At 42.1% G+C, this 14477-nt stretch overlaps 1 protein-coding gene across 3 annotated transcripts in view; it reads left to right on the top strand.

Annotated features, from left to right (window-relative positions):
* The window catches only part of ABCD2 (ATP binding cassette subfamily D member 2), a 119967-nt gene that overhangs the window by 79594 nt on the left and 25896 nt on the right, over positions 1–14477 (top strand). Inside the window, exons 7-9 of one of the 3 annotated variants that reach the window (XR_012801634.1) lie at positions 2377–3005; positions 6026–6086; positions 6572–6587. The exons of 1 other annotated variant lie outside the window; for it this stretch is intronic. Coding sequence is in view for 1 of the 2 variants with exons in the window: in XM_075599760.1 (XP_075455875.1) it covers positions 6026–6086; positions 6572–6640 (130 nt within the window). In the remaining variant the exon portion in view is untranslated. Of the gene's footprint in view, positions 1–2376; positions 3006–6025; positions 6087–6571; positions 7192–14477 lie in introns of those variants that run through there. One more of the 3 variants, XM_075599760.1, reaches the window with a different exon arrangement.

Raw genomic sequence — 14477 nt, forward strand, 5'->3', positions numbered from 1 at the left:
TCGCGCAGGCTGACAGGCACAGGGATCGGGGCAGAAGGGGGCACCACACAGCGGCAGATCGGGAGCGAGCACACGTCACTGGGAGACTCATGAATATTCATGATCTTCCACTGACTGACGGAGGCAAATTATAAACAAATGACAGCTTTAAAAATGTCGCCAAATTTCGCTGATCAATACATGGAGAACGGATTGACTGACAGCTATACAGTTCTTTAGGTAAGTAGAGATTGCCCACATGAAGCTATTGAAGTAAAAAAAAAAAAAAAAAAAAAAAGACTGAACTGCAGCTTTAAGAAGAATTGTATGCTCAATCAGATCAGAATGGTGGTGCCAGCACCGTGCAATGACAATACACTGCAAGATTATGGCTCACTGTTCATCACCGGCATTTTTTTCAAACTTATTATAGGAATTTGCTGCAGAATAGTATTGAATGCTATAGCATAGTTTGAAACTGTTTAAACAAATACTACATTTTGTATTTAAACTTTAGCATAAACTATATTGTCACTTTTGGCATTGTGTGTGTGTGTGTGTGTGTGTGTGTGTGTGTGTGTGTGTGTGTGTGTGTGTGTGTGTGTCTGGTGTGTGTGTGTGTGATTCATCAATACGCAGCAAAATCATGATTTCCTATTGAAAAAAGTAACTGTTCTTTTATACACTCCAAATATTGCGTATGATGGGCACTAACCTACTATAATAATTCAACATTTTAGAAAGTTTTTCTTTTTTCATCTGACGCAGGCTAACCCCCGAAACGTTGTGCTGCTTTTCTGTATATACATCACTCTGCCTACTTTTTTTTCCTTATTCAAATTGTCAGCAGTGTCTGACAATTTTTCCTTTTTAAAGTGCTGATTACTCTGTTACTGATAATGTTTCGCCTTATCCAGAAATAGAAATATGCATGGATTTATAGCGTATTCATCGATAAAAGTATTGCTGGCTTATAAGAATTAATATAATTATGTGACGAACAATTATTTATTGTGTAGATATGGGTTCCAATAGGAAACACATCCACACACATGCACAACCTGGTTTATGAGAGTTGTGACACGACAGAGATTCAATTCAATTATGTAAACAATATATCTTTATTAGAACAACAACAATATATAACACTTACACAGTAATACTACTTATACTTCATTATAATGTTTGTACTTATTACAGGCCTAATACAACAATACAATACAGTTCATACTATCTAACAATACATTGATATACAACACATCTATATATATACAGATTTACAAGTGCACAAGAATTATGGTCATAATTACCTTCTCTGAGCTCTCCCTCCTTCTCCTCTCTTTTCTCCTTCTCCTTCTCTCCTAATTAACTAACAATCTGTCTGGTTTAAATGTGTTTCAAAACCCATACTGAACATGTACGAGGTTTTGATTGGTTGAGGAAGTATGCTGAAACGAAATTATGTGTGTTTCTCTTTGAAGATGATGGGAAAACCTAGAAATACCAGATTTAGCAATAAATGTTTGGATAGATCAACATTACTGATTGGAATATAGCAGCTGCTTCTGCCTGGGGGTTTAGATGTTAATTCAGGAAATACAGTTTTGTTTTGAAGTCCCTGATGGTCAACAAGAGAAGATTTGTTATCGGGGTGTGAAGTACATAAAACTTTTGTTTGTCAATATCTCTTCTGGAATGTTTATCGAGGTGTAGATAGTGTATCTACTTCAAAAGACAGTTTATGATTCATGTAAACAAAAGCATTCCTGTAAGCAATTCTCTTGGGTAACAACTCCTTCATAAACTTTTACATATGCATATTATTATATATGTTTAAAAATTAATTAAACAACTGAATTGACCTTAAATAAACTAAAAAGCCCCAGTGCACATCAACATTTATTTTTTTCATGGTGTTTTCACAACCATATATATTTCCTTAAATAATAATTAATTAATTTAAATATCTACTTGAATATTACACTAATATTTGTCTTCTAGATATTTCATCTATACCCACTCTCATGATATATCAGTGTTAAGTGACACTATGTATGTTTTCTAACAAATTGTTATGATTTATAATGTTGCATACTGTAATTAGCATTCCCTTAGTCCATTTTAGCCTTTACATAAGGCACCCCCCTTTTTTTACTGTATTTCATGTAAGTCAGTTTGACGTGTTTTGCGCCGTTTTTTATGTAACATAATTGTATTGGACTATATATGCCTCATCACTCCCTTTGGAGTGATCATTACACCCCTGACGAAGCTCACACCTTAGTGAAATGCGTAGGGCGATTTTCTAAGGAAGTATGTCTGCTACACCTTTGCTGTTTCTGAATTCTGGGAAGCCGTGTGATTTTCTCCTCTCCTCTGCTGACGTCATCCATCCAGGTACGCAACCATCAGCCAATTGAGACGGAGCTGGCAAATACGAGGAGAATGAAATTGGGACAGCGCGCTTGTTTGGGTGATTCTCCACATAAACACCTTGCTGCCCCATGAATCCTTGAAGCTGTGCGATTTTCCTTTCTCCCCCGCTGACGGTATTCCTCCTGGCGCGCGACTACTAGCCATTAGAGACGGAGATAGCAAGTATAAGGAGAAAAAAATCGGGACTGCATGACTGTTCAGACCCAGAGAGGTCTAAATTATTTTACCTACTGGGAGCATGTGAGTGCACTTTTGTCACTGCTCTAATTGTATTTTAACTTGTAAAACTGTTTTGCACTATGCTGTCCTTTGTCTCCACATAATTTATCTGGGAGTCCATCTATACCAACGTTCCTACTCCTGATTAAGCTTTTACCGAGCGAAACGCGTAGAGTCGAGTTGGAGTAGGCAACATTTGTTCCTGAAGTTCCCCTGTGTCTGCCGTTACAACCCGGGACCGATCGCAACCGGAAGTGACGTGACGGATCGCAGCCGGAAGTGACGTGACGCACTACAAACAGCTTGGGAAGAGTGCGGACGAACAAGCCACTCAACTATAGTTTTATGTGCCTATGCTGTATTGTGCAAATGTAAGTGCAATATTCTTTGCCTTTAATACAATTATTTTGTTGAATTTGCTTTAAAAGTATCATCTCTTTTACACTGAGGGTTACCACGCTGAGACCAGTTGCTTTCCACTCATCTGAAGAGTCCAGAGCATATTTGTATGCATACTGCTGTTACCTGATTGGGAAAGTGTTATTCCCCATTTCTGTCAATACCTAGTTGTCATTCGTTTTTGGAAATTACTACACTATATATATATTATTATCGTTTTTCCACATATGGTGATATCTGCGCTCCCCAAAAGCTACATCTGAATATCACCACAATGTAAGAAATGCATAGCACAAGATCTCCGGTCAAATGCGGTGTTTTCTCAAGGCAAGGGTAGTGAAAGGTAGCATCTATTGATCCTTCGATGCAACAGTCGTTTGTCGGTCTGGCGGGGTGACAGTATGGGAGTCCGCTCCACATCTGCCCAAGTTTAAAGTGCTTTCTGACTCCAATAGCAGAAGTGAGGTCACGCTCACTAGTGCCGTGATAGAGATTTATATATTTAGTTATATTTTGCATTTCTAAAGAGATCGCTTTCAGTTTTTTGTTATACAGTTTTGATGTGTTAGAGAAACACATACAACATTTCATTAAATTACCTGTATTTAAACAGCCTACAGAGGAAATGTATTATTTATCCTGTTTTCAGCATGCCATGATGTTCATCAAACGTCAAATGTTGTATAGTATGGTTAAGGACAGCTGCTATTTACTGTTAAAGTTCCGTCATCATTGGTACAGATAAAGCATGATTTATGTTTCCGTCCTCAAAAGGTGCGCACCTCATCCACGGCCTCGCCGCACTGAGCCTACATGGATCTCATTTGTGGTTAGACAGAATTATTTGTGTTGTTGCAGTTCAGTTTGTGTCCGGCAGGTGGCGCAATTAATCTTTGCCTATAATACTCTAAATACTACAATGCAGTGTCTGAAGAGAAGATAAAATGTACACATCTCTTTAGATATGTACTGTACCAGGTCAATATCTAATGTGGCAGTTTCACACTAATAAAAAGCACTATGTATTTACGGAATCTATCTCATACTGTAACTTTTGTGCTGTGCATGGCATAGGACATGGCGCTTACTCCTTGCCACACAAGACCGGCTTGCAGTTATGCCTATATAATATATTGCACCATTCAAGTTGGGGCTGATAAGAGTGCTACTCTATCTGAGATCTATGAGTATATTGTTGACCAGTACAAATTCTACAAAGGAATACCAAACCAAGAAGGATGGTAGAATTCTATTAGACAGAACTTAAGCATTAAGAATTGCTGTTTTAGAACAATTCCACGTCCCGGCAAGAGGATCAGGTGCTGGGCACTGCACACATCATGGATGGATATGTTCGATAATGGCAACTTTCGAAGGAGAAAGAAATTTGTCGGGACCAAGAGATTAAATATTATATGTTTCCGATCCGGACCCTCCAATCTGCCTCCACCCGAGTACCTGCTCCAACCTGAGTGCCTGCCCCAATACCATTACGAGTACGGACCAATCAAGTGCAAAAACGAGATGACCCTGTGACTGCGTAATGCTAAAGACCCCGACAGTAGGATAAATGAATGAATGAATAACCAATTACTTGTAGGGGGGACCCCTAAACATAAACTTGATAGACAGGTACTGGGTTGCAGTCCCGGATGGTAAGCTCACTAATAAGTGAGCTGTTGTTAACAATAACACCAGGAAGATTGAGCATAATAACACCCTATAACCAACCAATTATCTAAATAAAGTCCTGAACAGGAAAACATGTAGCAAGCGATTGACTCACTCTGAGTGCTGCACAATCCATGTGATCCAAAGTTGAGGGGTCCCCAGGTGTGCTTCTGTCCAAGGGGTAGGCTAGTAGAGAAGGAGAAAAACTGGAAGAGCACTACTATAGGTATCAAAAAAGTAGAAAGGAGGGTGCGTATCCCATAAAAAGATTATTTATTGGTCATGGAAAAACAGGGCAATGGAGAGCCCTACCAACGTTTCACGCTTCACAGAGCACTTTCTCAAGGTATGTTTAGAGAAAGCGCTCTGTGAAGCGTGAAACGTTGGTAGGGCTCTCTATTGCCCTGTTTTCCCATGACCAATAAATAATCGTTTTATGGGATACGCACCCTCCTTTCTACTTTTTTGATACCTACAGTAGCGCTCTTCCAGTTTTTCTTCTTCTTCAAAAATGAGATGAACCTACATACTAAACACTTCAGAGATTTTTTTTATATTGTAATCGTAGTGGGCAGGCACATACCTCTAGCATAGGCACAAACCCTGTAGCCTTTATTTCTGCAAGTGCAATATAGTGACTAGGTGTAATAATTTTTAATTGCATTTTTTTTAATTGGTGGGCACAAAGAGATATTCTGTATACATTATTAGAGATATATATATATATATACATTATTTACACACTTTTATACAAGGGGAGTTCCACTGAATAAAGACGAGGCTACCAAAAAAGCACTGCAAATGCAATGCACAGGGACTTCTTATAATAAAGGGGTTTCTCCTTTTTTATATTTTAATTGTAGTGGGCACATAAAGATACAATGTATACATTATTATACTTTTATACTATTGTGTGTGGCTGTTTCACAGAAATTAAAAAAATTGTACCGTAACAGCAAAATATTGCAAATGTAAACTGACTTGTTTCTTCTGTAATATGATAGTATTCAGTGTTCACATTAGTGTTTGGGGATTTGGCCATACTATTGACTGGATAGATGCATAGAATACACCACGTAGCCCCCCCACCTCTTCCCCCACTTTGCTTCTACCAAGCGGAAAACTCTTCCCCAGGTGAAAGGTCCCTTCTCACTTATTCTTCTCTAAAAAAACAATCTTACAATTATTTAATATTTGAACATGATAAAAGGACCGCAATAAAATGTCATTTGGTGGTTGAAGAAGGTTGTATTATTGTAGTAATTCAAAAATTCATATTGTAGTCATTTGTTAAATTGTTGTTTTCATTCATGTTTTGCAGTTTTAGCGAGCCTATGACAACACTGTGTTCGTGCAGGAAGTGCATACAGCGATACTGCAAGGTAATGTACTGTACGGTAATTCATGTATCTTCAGTATTTTCTTCTCTAAAAAAACAATCTCACAATTATTTAAAATTTGAACATGTAAAAGAGACAGCAATACGAGGTTATTTGAGAGTTGAAGAAGATTGTATTATTGTAGTATCTCAAAAATTTATATTGTACAGTAGTCATTGTTTTCTTTTCATTCATGTGTAGCAGTCCTATTACAACACTGTGTTCATGCAGGAAACACTTCTAGCGATACTGCCAAGTAATGTTATGTACTTTATACATCTATTTTATTTTTGACAATACCTTGAATACCTGCACGGCGCAGAAATTCAATGACACCATATGCGTTTCAACCAGGTTCCATAGAAACATGCATGCGTAGAAATTAAATAATACACTTATGCATTTCAACCAGGTCCCATAGAAACATTCATGCACTACAATACTCTATTTCTTCTCGATTATTAATATACAACATTCTCTTTTTACAGGTGAAAATGTCCAAGAGCCAGCCAGCCAGCCAGGCCCGAAGAAGATTGAAAAACATAGTACATTTGTAAGACGAGCGAAGAAATTTGTATTATTGTATTTTTCATACCGTAATTTACTGTAATCTAATAAACTATTTCATATTTTAAAATACTTTTTAGTCACCTGAAGTTTTTAGGGGGATAAGTGGTGTGTTACATTTAAATAACATTACATATCGTATCATACCAAATGAACGGGAATAAGGGACATTGCATTTAGATTTTGAAGAAAGACTAACACACTAGCGAATACTCTCGTTTCTGTGGAGTATTGTAACCGACTGTTGCAGGGTACATGCAACTACACACGCGGGTTTCTTGACAAGGCTTATTTATTTAGCCTTAAAAGATATACAGCACACAAAAACAAAAATAGCTTTTCATCAGCAAACAAAAAGAAAAAATGGCTTTTCATCAGCAAACAAAAGAAAATGGCTTTTTCTTCAGCAGACCAAACAAAACAGTTTCTCTTTAGCAGACAATCTAAAAATCAGGCAGCTACCCTTTTCTATGCAGGGGACAGACAGTTCATAGTTCATCTACTTTGCTAACAGACCTTGTAACCGTAATCTCTTCAATAGCTTACTCCTCTCTCCTCAACAGCCAGCACCATGTGTCTACAGCCTGGGGTTTTAACACACCTTGATTAGGCAGCTGGGATCCAACTAATTGTCCTGAGGTTCCCAGCTGAAGTTAACCTAGTCACTGCTGCACTGCAGACTAAACATAGGTTTTCCAGGCATATAGCTGGTGGCTTTTATTTACCCTGTCACACCGACGCTAAACCACAATTTCTCTGCCTGCAACACATTCTCGGGTCATCTTCGAGCAGCTGAAAAATTATCAGGGGAGCATACTCCTCTCCGCAAGACAAATGTGCCAGTAAATGACGCCATATCTGTACTGAATACTGAAAGTATTATTAGTACAGTTAAACCAAAATGTCACGAGGAAAACTGACAGGAGGTCTGTGGCAGGCAAGGATCGTCGGGCTGAGGTCAGTGGCAGGAGGCAGGCAAGTATCGTCGGGGTCCAGGCAGGGGTCGGCAGCAGTAAGGCAGGAACAGGGCCAGGGAGCAGGAAACAAACGGGGCAAGCCAGATCATAAGCAAGGGCCTTTAATATGTATAGGACTAAACAAGAACAGAAACAGAAGCAAATCAGGGCATGGCAGAAGGAGTTTGGACACAAAACAAAGGCAAGAATAAACAGGAAACTATAAGGACAGGAGCAACAAGAGGAGACAGACAGACAGACAGACAGATAGAGGAAACCCCAGAGCAGACAGAAACAGCAGCACACACAGTGCACAGACAATGAACAGAAGGGTAGAGGGAGATTTAGGAAAATATGTCAGGACTTATTTCCTGACATTACTCCCCCCTCTCCATTGGACGACCCTCCAGATCATCAGGATGTCTTTCATGGAAGGCCGATTTTAAGGTGGCTGGCAGCAATGCAGGGTTGTTTGATTTGTGGGGCGAATTTTAAGCTTAGTGCATATTAAATCAGATAGGTTTAACACCATTAGCAGGGGAAGAGATGGCATGGAGGTGTGGATGAGAGCAGGTGTGTTTATGTCTGGATTCAGGACTAGGAGAGATCCCCAGCAGCAGGAAGGAGTAGATAGAGGGTGTGACTAGAGGATTTGTGTAAGTGCTTTTTATTGAAGGGGGGTAAAGAAGTTGTTGGGAGAGACGTGTATAAATAATGGTGCTGTGTATGGGCACATACATAGGTGGAGGGGAGGAGAGATGAAGAAATGTGGATAGGAGGGGAGTGGGGAAGTTGGAGAGAACAGAAACATTTACAAAGGTGTGAGGAAACAGTAAACAGAAAAAGCAACAGGGAGGGCATATTGAGATGCAGGAGGAGAGACTTCCCAGGAATGAGAATAGGAAGAGTACACAGCATTTAGAAAGTCAATTTCTCACAGTTGCAAAGTTGTTGTTGTAATGCAGAGTCCAGATCTTCTTGTAGTCTTCACCTCCAATTTCAACTCCAAAATTAACTCCCACGGACACTTTATATGTGACACGTAAGATGTTACAGCCAATATAGACTGACTTAAGTACTCTAAACACATTCACTTGACTAATAATTAAGGGAGGGATTTGCCTATTCAACTCACAGAAACATACCAAGTATTTGCTAATTAGATTCACGTTCTGTTCCAATTGGGGTTAAATTGATAGGGGAATGCAACTCACAGAAACATTCAGAAACAAACCAAGTAGTTGTTAAGTTGTTAAAGTCTGTTTGAATAAAAAAATTTGAAGTCACCACACCACGTTTACCTTGCTTCATTCCTCGGTTGTGCTCCACCATTTCTCCCGCTGCTGCTGGAGGAGCCTACATAGTTGTTAATTAGATTTAAGTTCTGTTGCAATTGGGGATAAATTGATAGAAGAATTCAACTCACAGCAACATACCAAGTAGTTGTTAATTAGATTTAAGTTTTGTTGCAATTGGGGTTAACTTTATTGAAAATTGAATATATGTTGCTAAGTGAGGGGGACTTTGTTTTAATCAGAAAATGATTGAGTTTTAAGTTTGTCAAAAGACCTTCATAGCTAAATGAATGAAGGCCTAATTTGTTGAGATGTAAGGTGTATTTATTTTTTGCATTAATAATTGAAATGACGGGATAACCTCTGCTCCTTTATCTTCAACTTCTAGGCATTTCTTGTGGTTGTTGGCTAGTTGGTATGTCATAGCACATGTCATACTCATACTAATTTGACATACTCAGTTTACAGAACAAATTCTTTTTAAATCATGAAAATATGAGCCGAATCAAGGTAACCAGGGGAGAAAACTCCACATATGAAATTAAACTAGATAAAGCAGTAACATTGTATAACATTTGCGATAAAGTGAAAGCATTCTGATGTTACATTTGTCATAGTTCTTGCACTTGCAGCCATTATCTTAATATACCGGCAACTTTCACAGAATATTTAACACATGCTACATTCACAGGGAACTAGTTACATAGTAGATGAGGTTGAAAAAAGACATGTCCATCGAGTTCAACCTATGTTAAATTTAGATGACAGTTACTTATCCTCTATTTATATTTACAGCATATGGATCCAGAGGAAGGCAAACAAAAAACACCAATGAAACATTAGCCAATGATATCTCAAAAGTAGAAAAAATAAATTCCTTCCTGGTTTCAGTAATTGCAATCAGACTTCTCCCTTGATCAACATCCTTCCCATGTTTACCGATTCGGTATATTTCTGTATACCTTTCCTTTCTAAAAAGACATCCAACCATTTTTTTGAAGATCTCTACTGTATCTGCCATCACAGTCTCTATGGGTAATGAATTCCACATTTTAACTGCTCTTACTGTAAATAACCCTTTCCTTTGTTGCTGGTGACATCTTCTTTCCTCCAACCTTCCAACCTTAGGGGATGACTCCGCCTCGTTTGTACGACCCTTGGAATGAATAGCTCTTTTGAAAGCTCCATGTATTGACATTGAATATGTCCAGGGACGGCTGCTGCAACATTGATGGCGTGTCTAAACAAGTAGACGACATGGCTGGAGATGAATTGGCTGAAGCTCAATCCTGACAAGACTAATGATTATGGGTTCGGCAAGACGCCCGAGTATGGGACAGGGGTTTTGCGAGATTCCCCTATTCAATTGTGCACAGTCACTGTCCATGTCCCAGGTTCGTAACCTCGGCATCCTCTTTGACCAGAGTCTCAACTTGCGAGCCCAAGTGGCCTAAGTTGTTAAGTCTAGGGATTTTTTTAAAATCTGAGGCTGCTACGGAGCTTGCGTCCACTCCTGTCATCTAAGGACATTGAGTCACTGGTCCATGCCTTTGTGTCTACGTGGATGGACTACGGGAATGCCTTATATACAAGAGTACCGTTATGCCTCACGCGAAGGCTCCAGCTTGTGCAGACCGCTGCAGCTCGGATGCTGAGATGTGTTTCTCACTTTGAGTATATCACTCTCATCTTACGTTATCTGCACTGGTTTCCAGTAATCTTTCGTGTTCGGTTCAAGTTGACCATAATGACCTGCAGTCTCGTTTGAAGCTGCAGAGGGATATCTCAGGTCCTCAGGGTAGGTTTGCCTCTCGGTGCCAAGGGTACTACACTCTACGCTGGGTTGGTGGGTCTCTTCGTGTGCAGCTTCAGACGTCTGGAACTCACTACCGCCATAGCTCAGGTGTTGTTACGCCGATGCTCGCCACAAACCGGGACCGGACCGCGGGGCTGAGGTGGGGTTATATAATCACCGACCTTAGTCCACGCAGACTGATCCGGAGTGCGCAGTTCGTAGTCGTACATAGCAGGGTCAGGATTGGAGAAGGCAGCATCGTCGTTAATGAAGCAGGAGTTCGGCAACAGGAAGTCAGGAGATCCCCGCTTCAGCTTAGGAGCGTGAGTGCGGGGGTGGCCTCTGCGCGAGGAGCGGCCTCGGCCCATGACGCCGATCTCAGCAGGAGGAGACAGCAGGCTGGACGAAGTTCACCGCAGGGCAGCGTCGGGAAGAACCAACGCTTCAGCGCAGAAGTCCAAGGCAGGTCACTGCAAGAGGATCGCAGCAAGCCGCAGGAAAGGAAGGGTAGCCACTGCTAGGAGGGAATGCAGCAGGTACCGGTGCTGGCAACACGCTTCAGCACAGACGTCCCGGGTAGGCCACTGCAGGAGAATAGCAGCAGGCCAGTGCTGGCATCAACGCTTCAGCACAGACGTCCAGGGCAGGCCACTGCAAGGATATAGCAGCAGGCCAGTGCTGGCATCAACGCTTCAGCACAGACGTCCAGGGCAGGCCACTGCAAGGATATAGCAGCAGGCCAGTGCTGGCATCAACGCTTCAGCACAGACGTCCAGGGTAGGCCACTGCAAGGAGATAGCAGCAGGCCAGTGCTGGCAACAACGCTTCAGCACAGACGTCCAGGGTAGGCCACTGCAAGGAGATAGCAGCAGGCCAGTGCTGGCAACAACGCTTCAGCACAGACGTCCAGGACCAGGCCTCTGGATACTCAGGAACTTGAAGGTAAGAACACTAGGAGAGAGGCCTGGGGTGGTTTGTGGCAGAGTCAGTAACATAGAGAAATGAATAGTTATGCTCGGCGCTGGTTCAGAGCCAACGCCTAGAATATAAAGGGCGGAGATCCAATCACAGGAGGAGGGTGTGTGAGAATTCCTCCAATGAAAGAGCACAGGGCAGAAGCTGCAATGAGAGGCAGCACCTGTGCCATATATTGCCAGAGGAAGCTTGCAACTGCACAGGTCTGCAAAGCTGCAGTCAAAACCAGTAGTGGATTCCTTACAGTACCCCCCCCTTCAGGTGAGACCTCCGGACGAACAAGATCCATCACAGATTTGGGGGACATGGAATTATTCCTAAACTTCCTTAGGCGAGAGGTGGCGTTGAAAGCCCATAGTTTGTTGGGATTCCTTACAGTACCCCCACCACTGGGTGAGAAGCCTGGGTGAACAGGACCATTCATAGGTTTGGGAGACATTGAGTTGTTCCTGAAGTGTCTCCGGCGAGAATTGGGTCCACAATCCAGGTGTACATTGGTGAGTGCCATGAAAGACAGCGGTGGTACTGCAGTTCTTGGTACATGGACAATGGGACCTGAGGGCTCCGGAATGGGAACATCAGAAGGGCAGTAGCCAGGTGTCCGGTGCATAGTAATAGTCCAAGAGTACGGGACACAGGACACAGATTGTCGGACAAAAATGGCAGAGGGACCTTCAGAGAAGGCAATGTCTTTGGTGAAATCAGCACGGAGGAAGTTGCGAGAGTCTTTAGCTTCCAAGGAATTCCGGGTGGTGGTTAGCAAGGGAATGGGGCGGGAGGGTTCACTACACACTATTGCAGCGGTACTTTTGATACCAAGCAGGGTTGCTATCCCAAGCAATTTGCGAGAGTCTGTAGCAGTGTGTATGCAACTCTTGGTCATGGTACTGGCAGTTGAAGAAGGATCCGCTTCCTTTGGTTTGTGATCTTTAGAGAGAATGAAATCCGAATTTGTGGCCTTGGCGAAGGACATAATAAGCATGTCTATACCCATAGTGGACCCATAGAGAACAGGAACGGACGCTTCAGGTAAAGCGACGAGGTCCAGTAAGGGTGTCTTCGTCTTAGGGAGAGGCCAATTGCCATACAGAACGGGCACTTTGGGCACCGCACAGAGACCTGCGAGTAAGGAGTCTGTTTGAAAGGTGAGAAAACAGATTTTATCCAAAAAACAAGGCAGGCGGTTACGCGGTGCATCAACCTTAGGGAAAAAAGTCTTGGGGTTAAAGCTGGGTGCCTCCAACACAGAGAAAGAAGACAGAGAACTAGAGCTTGGCTTCGGAGTGGAGGTCCCAGGTACCCAGGTCTCACATGATACTGTGGGAGAAGCAATGCAAATTGTTACTGTTTTAAACATAGGGTCTTTAACATCAGTAGCTCCAGGCACCTTTTTGAGAGGTAACCCTAGTTTTGGGACAGGACAGTCAATAGCAAGTACCCCAAGTATTGTGGAAGACACAGAGAAAAATAAGTCCATTTTAAAGACGGGATCTTCTGAAAAAAGGGAACGTTCCAAATGCGATACCCCTGAGTTCGTGGTAGTAGACATACAGTCAGTAGTGGATACCCCGAATACTGTGGGCGAATCAGCGTGAAACAGTATTATTACAGGAATGGGCATCCCAGACTTAAAGTCATTTTTAATCATCCCGGAGGCTGTGGCATGATCCATGAGAGAAACTGGGGTAAACTCTCCAACAGATACAAGGGACATCTTGCTTGTTACAGAATTGGGTCCCTGAGAATCCCTAGTGAGGGCATCAGACTCCATGGGAGACTTAGTGACAGGGGTTTTGGAACTGATTAAAGGAATTGCAGGTATCACAGATTTAATAGGAGAAATACCTTGCAAAACAGAAATTTTAGTAAAGATGATAGGCATCACAGATAGGACAGACAGAAGTAAGCTAGGCAAGGTTGCTTCTATAACAGAAGATTTGACAGCGGCAAAGCTTAACTCAGCGGCTGCTGGAGAACTTTTAACTACAGTGAGAAGGGACTGCAGATTTACAAAGTCAGGGATAAAGGGAGTCTCAAACTTGAAAGCCTGATCCTTCAAAAAGAAGGGCCCTAACTTTAATGGTACCGAGGGAGCAACAGCAGATACGCTGATCTCAGTAGGGGTCACTTGGAAAGGAGCATAATATGTACTGTTCGCTTTAAACCCTAGGATTTGAGAAAAGGAGAACTCAGACAGTGCAAGTGGGGCAACCACGACTGTGCTGGCCTCTGAAGTGGGTATTTGGGAAAGAGTGTCTGGGACATCAGAAACGACAACAGATTCCACGAAAAGGGGTCTATGCTCAGAAGCAGGGGTCTCAGCTCTCTGAGTGGCAGACGGGGTGAGTGAAATACCTAGGAGTAGGGATTCTGCGAACAGGTTTAGAGAAACAAACGGCTCCAGAATACTTTTTACTGGAGCCAGTATATTTGCCGAGAGTTCAGGGGGCATAACCCCGAGAATTTTAGCCGAGTCAGAGGACAAAAGGGGTTGATCCTCTGAGGCTAAGGAGGTGTCCCTGACTGACGAACTAAAGGGATCTACCAAGGAAGATTCACAGGGCTGACCTGCAGGGGTTAACATAGGAAAGACCCCAAGGGTTAAATTACTCTGTACCTGAGAATCAGAGAAATAGAAGCTAGTCTCCGAGAGTGGGGTCATAGGGGGTTCTGCCTCTTGCCCTAGGGACCTATCATTAGACTGCGGAATACTAGGGTTAGCAGTAGGGACCTCACAGAGCAGACTAGCAGGGGTTAATACAGAAAAAACCTTGGAAACAGAGCTTAGAATTTTTGGTTTAGGAAA

This window comes from Ascaphus truei, chromosome 5, assembly GCF_040206685.1.
Source record: "Ascaphus truei isolate aAscTru1 chromosome 5, aAscTru1.hap1, whole genome shotgun sequence".
Lineage (NCBI taxonomy): Eukaryota > Metazoa > Chordata > Amphibia > Anura > Ascaphidae > Ascaphus > Ascaphus truei.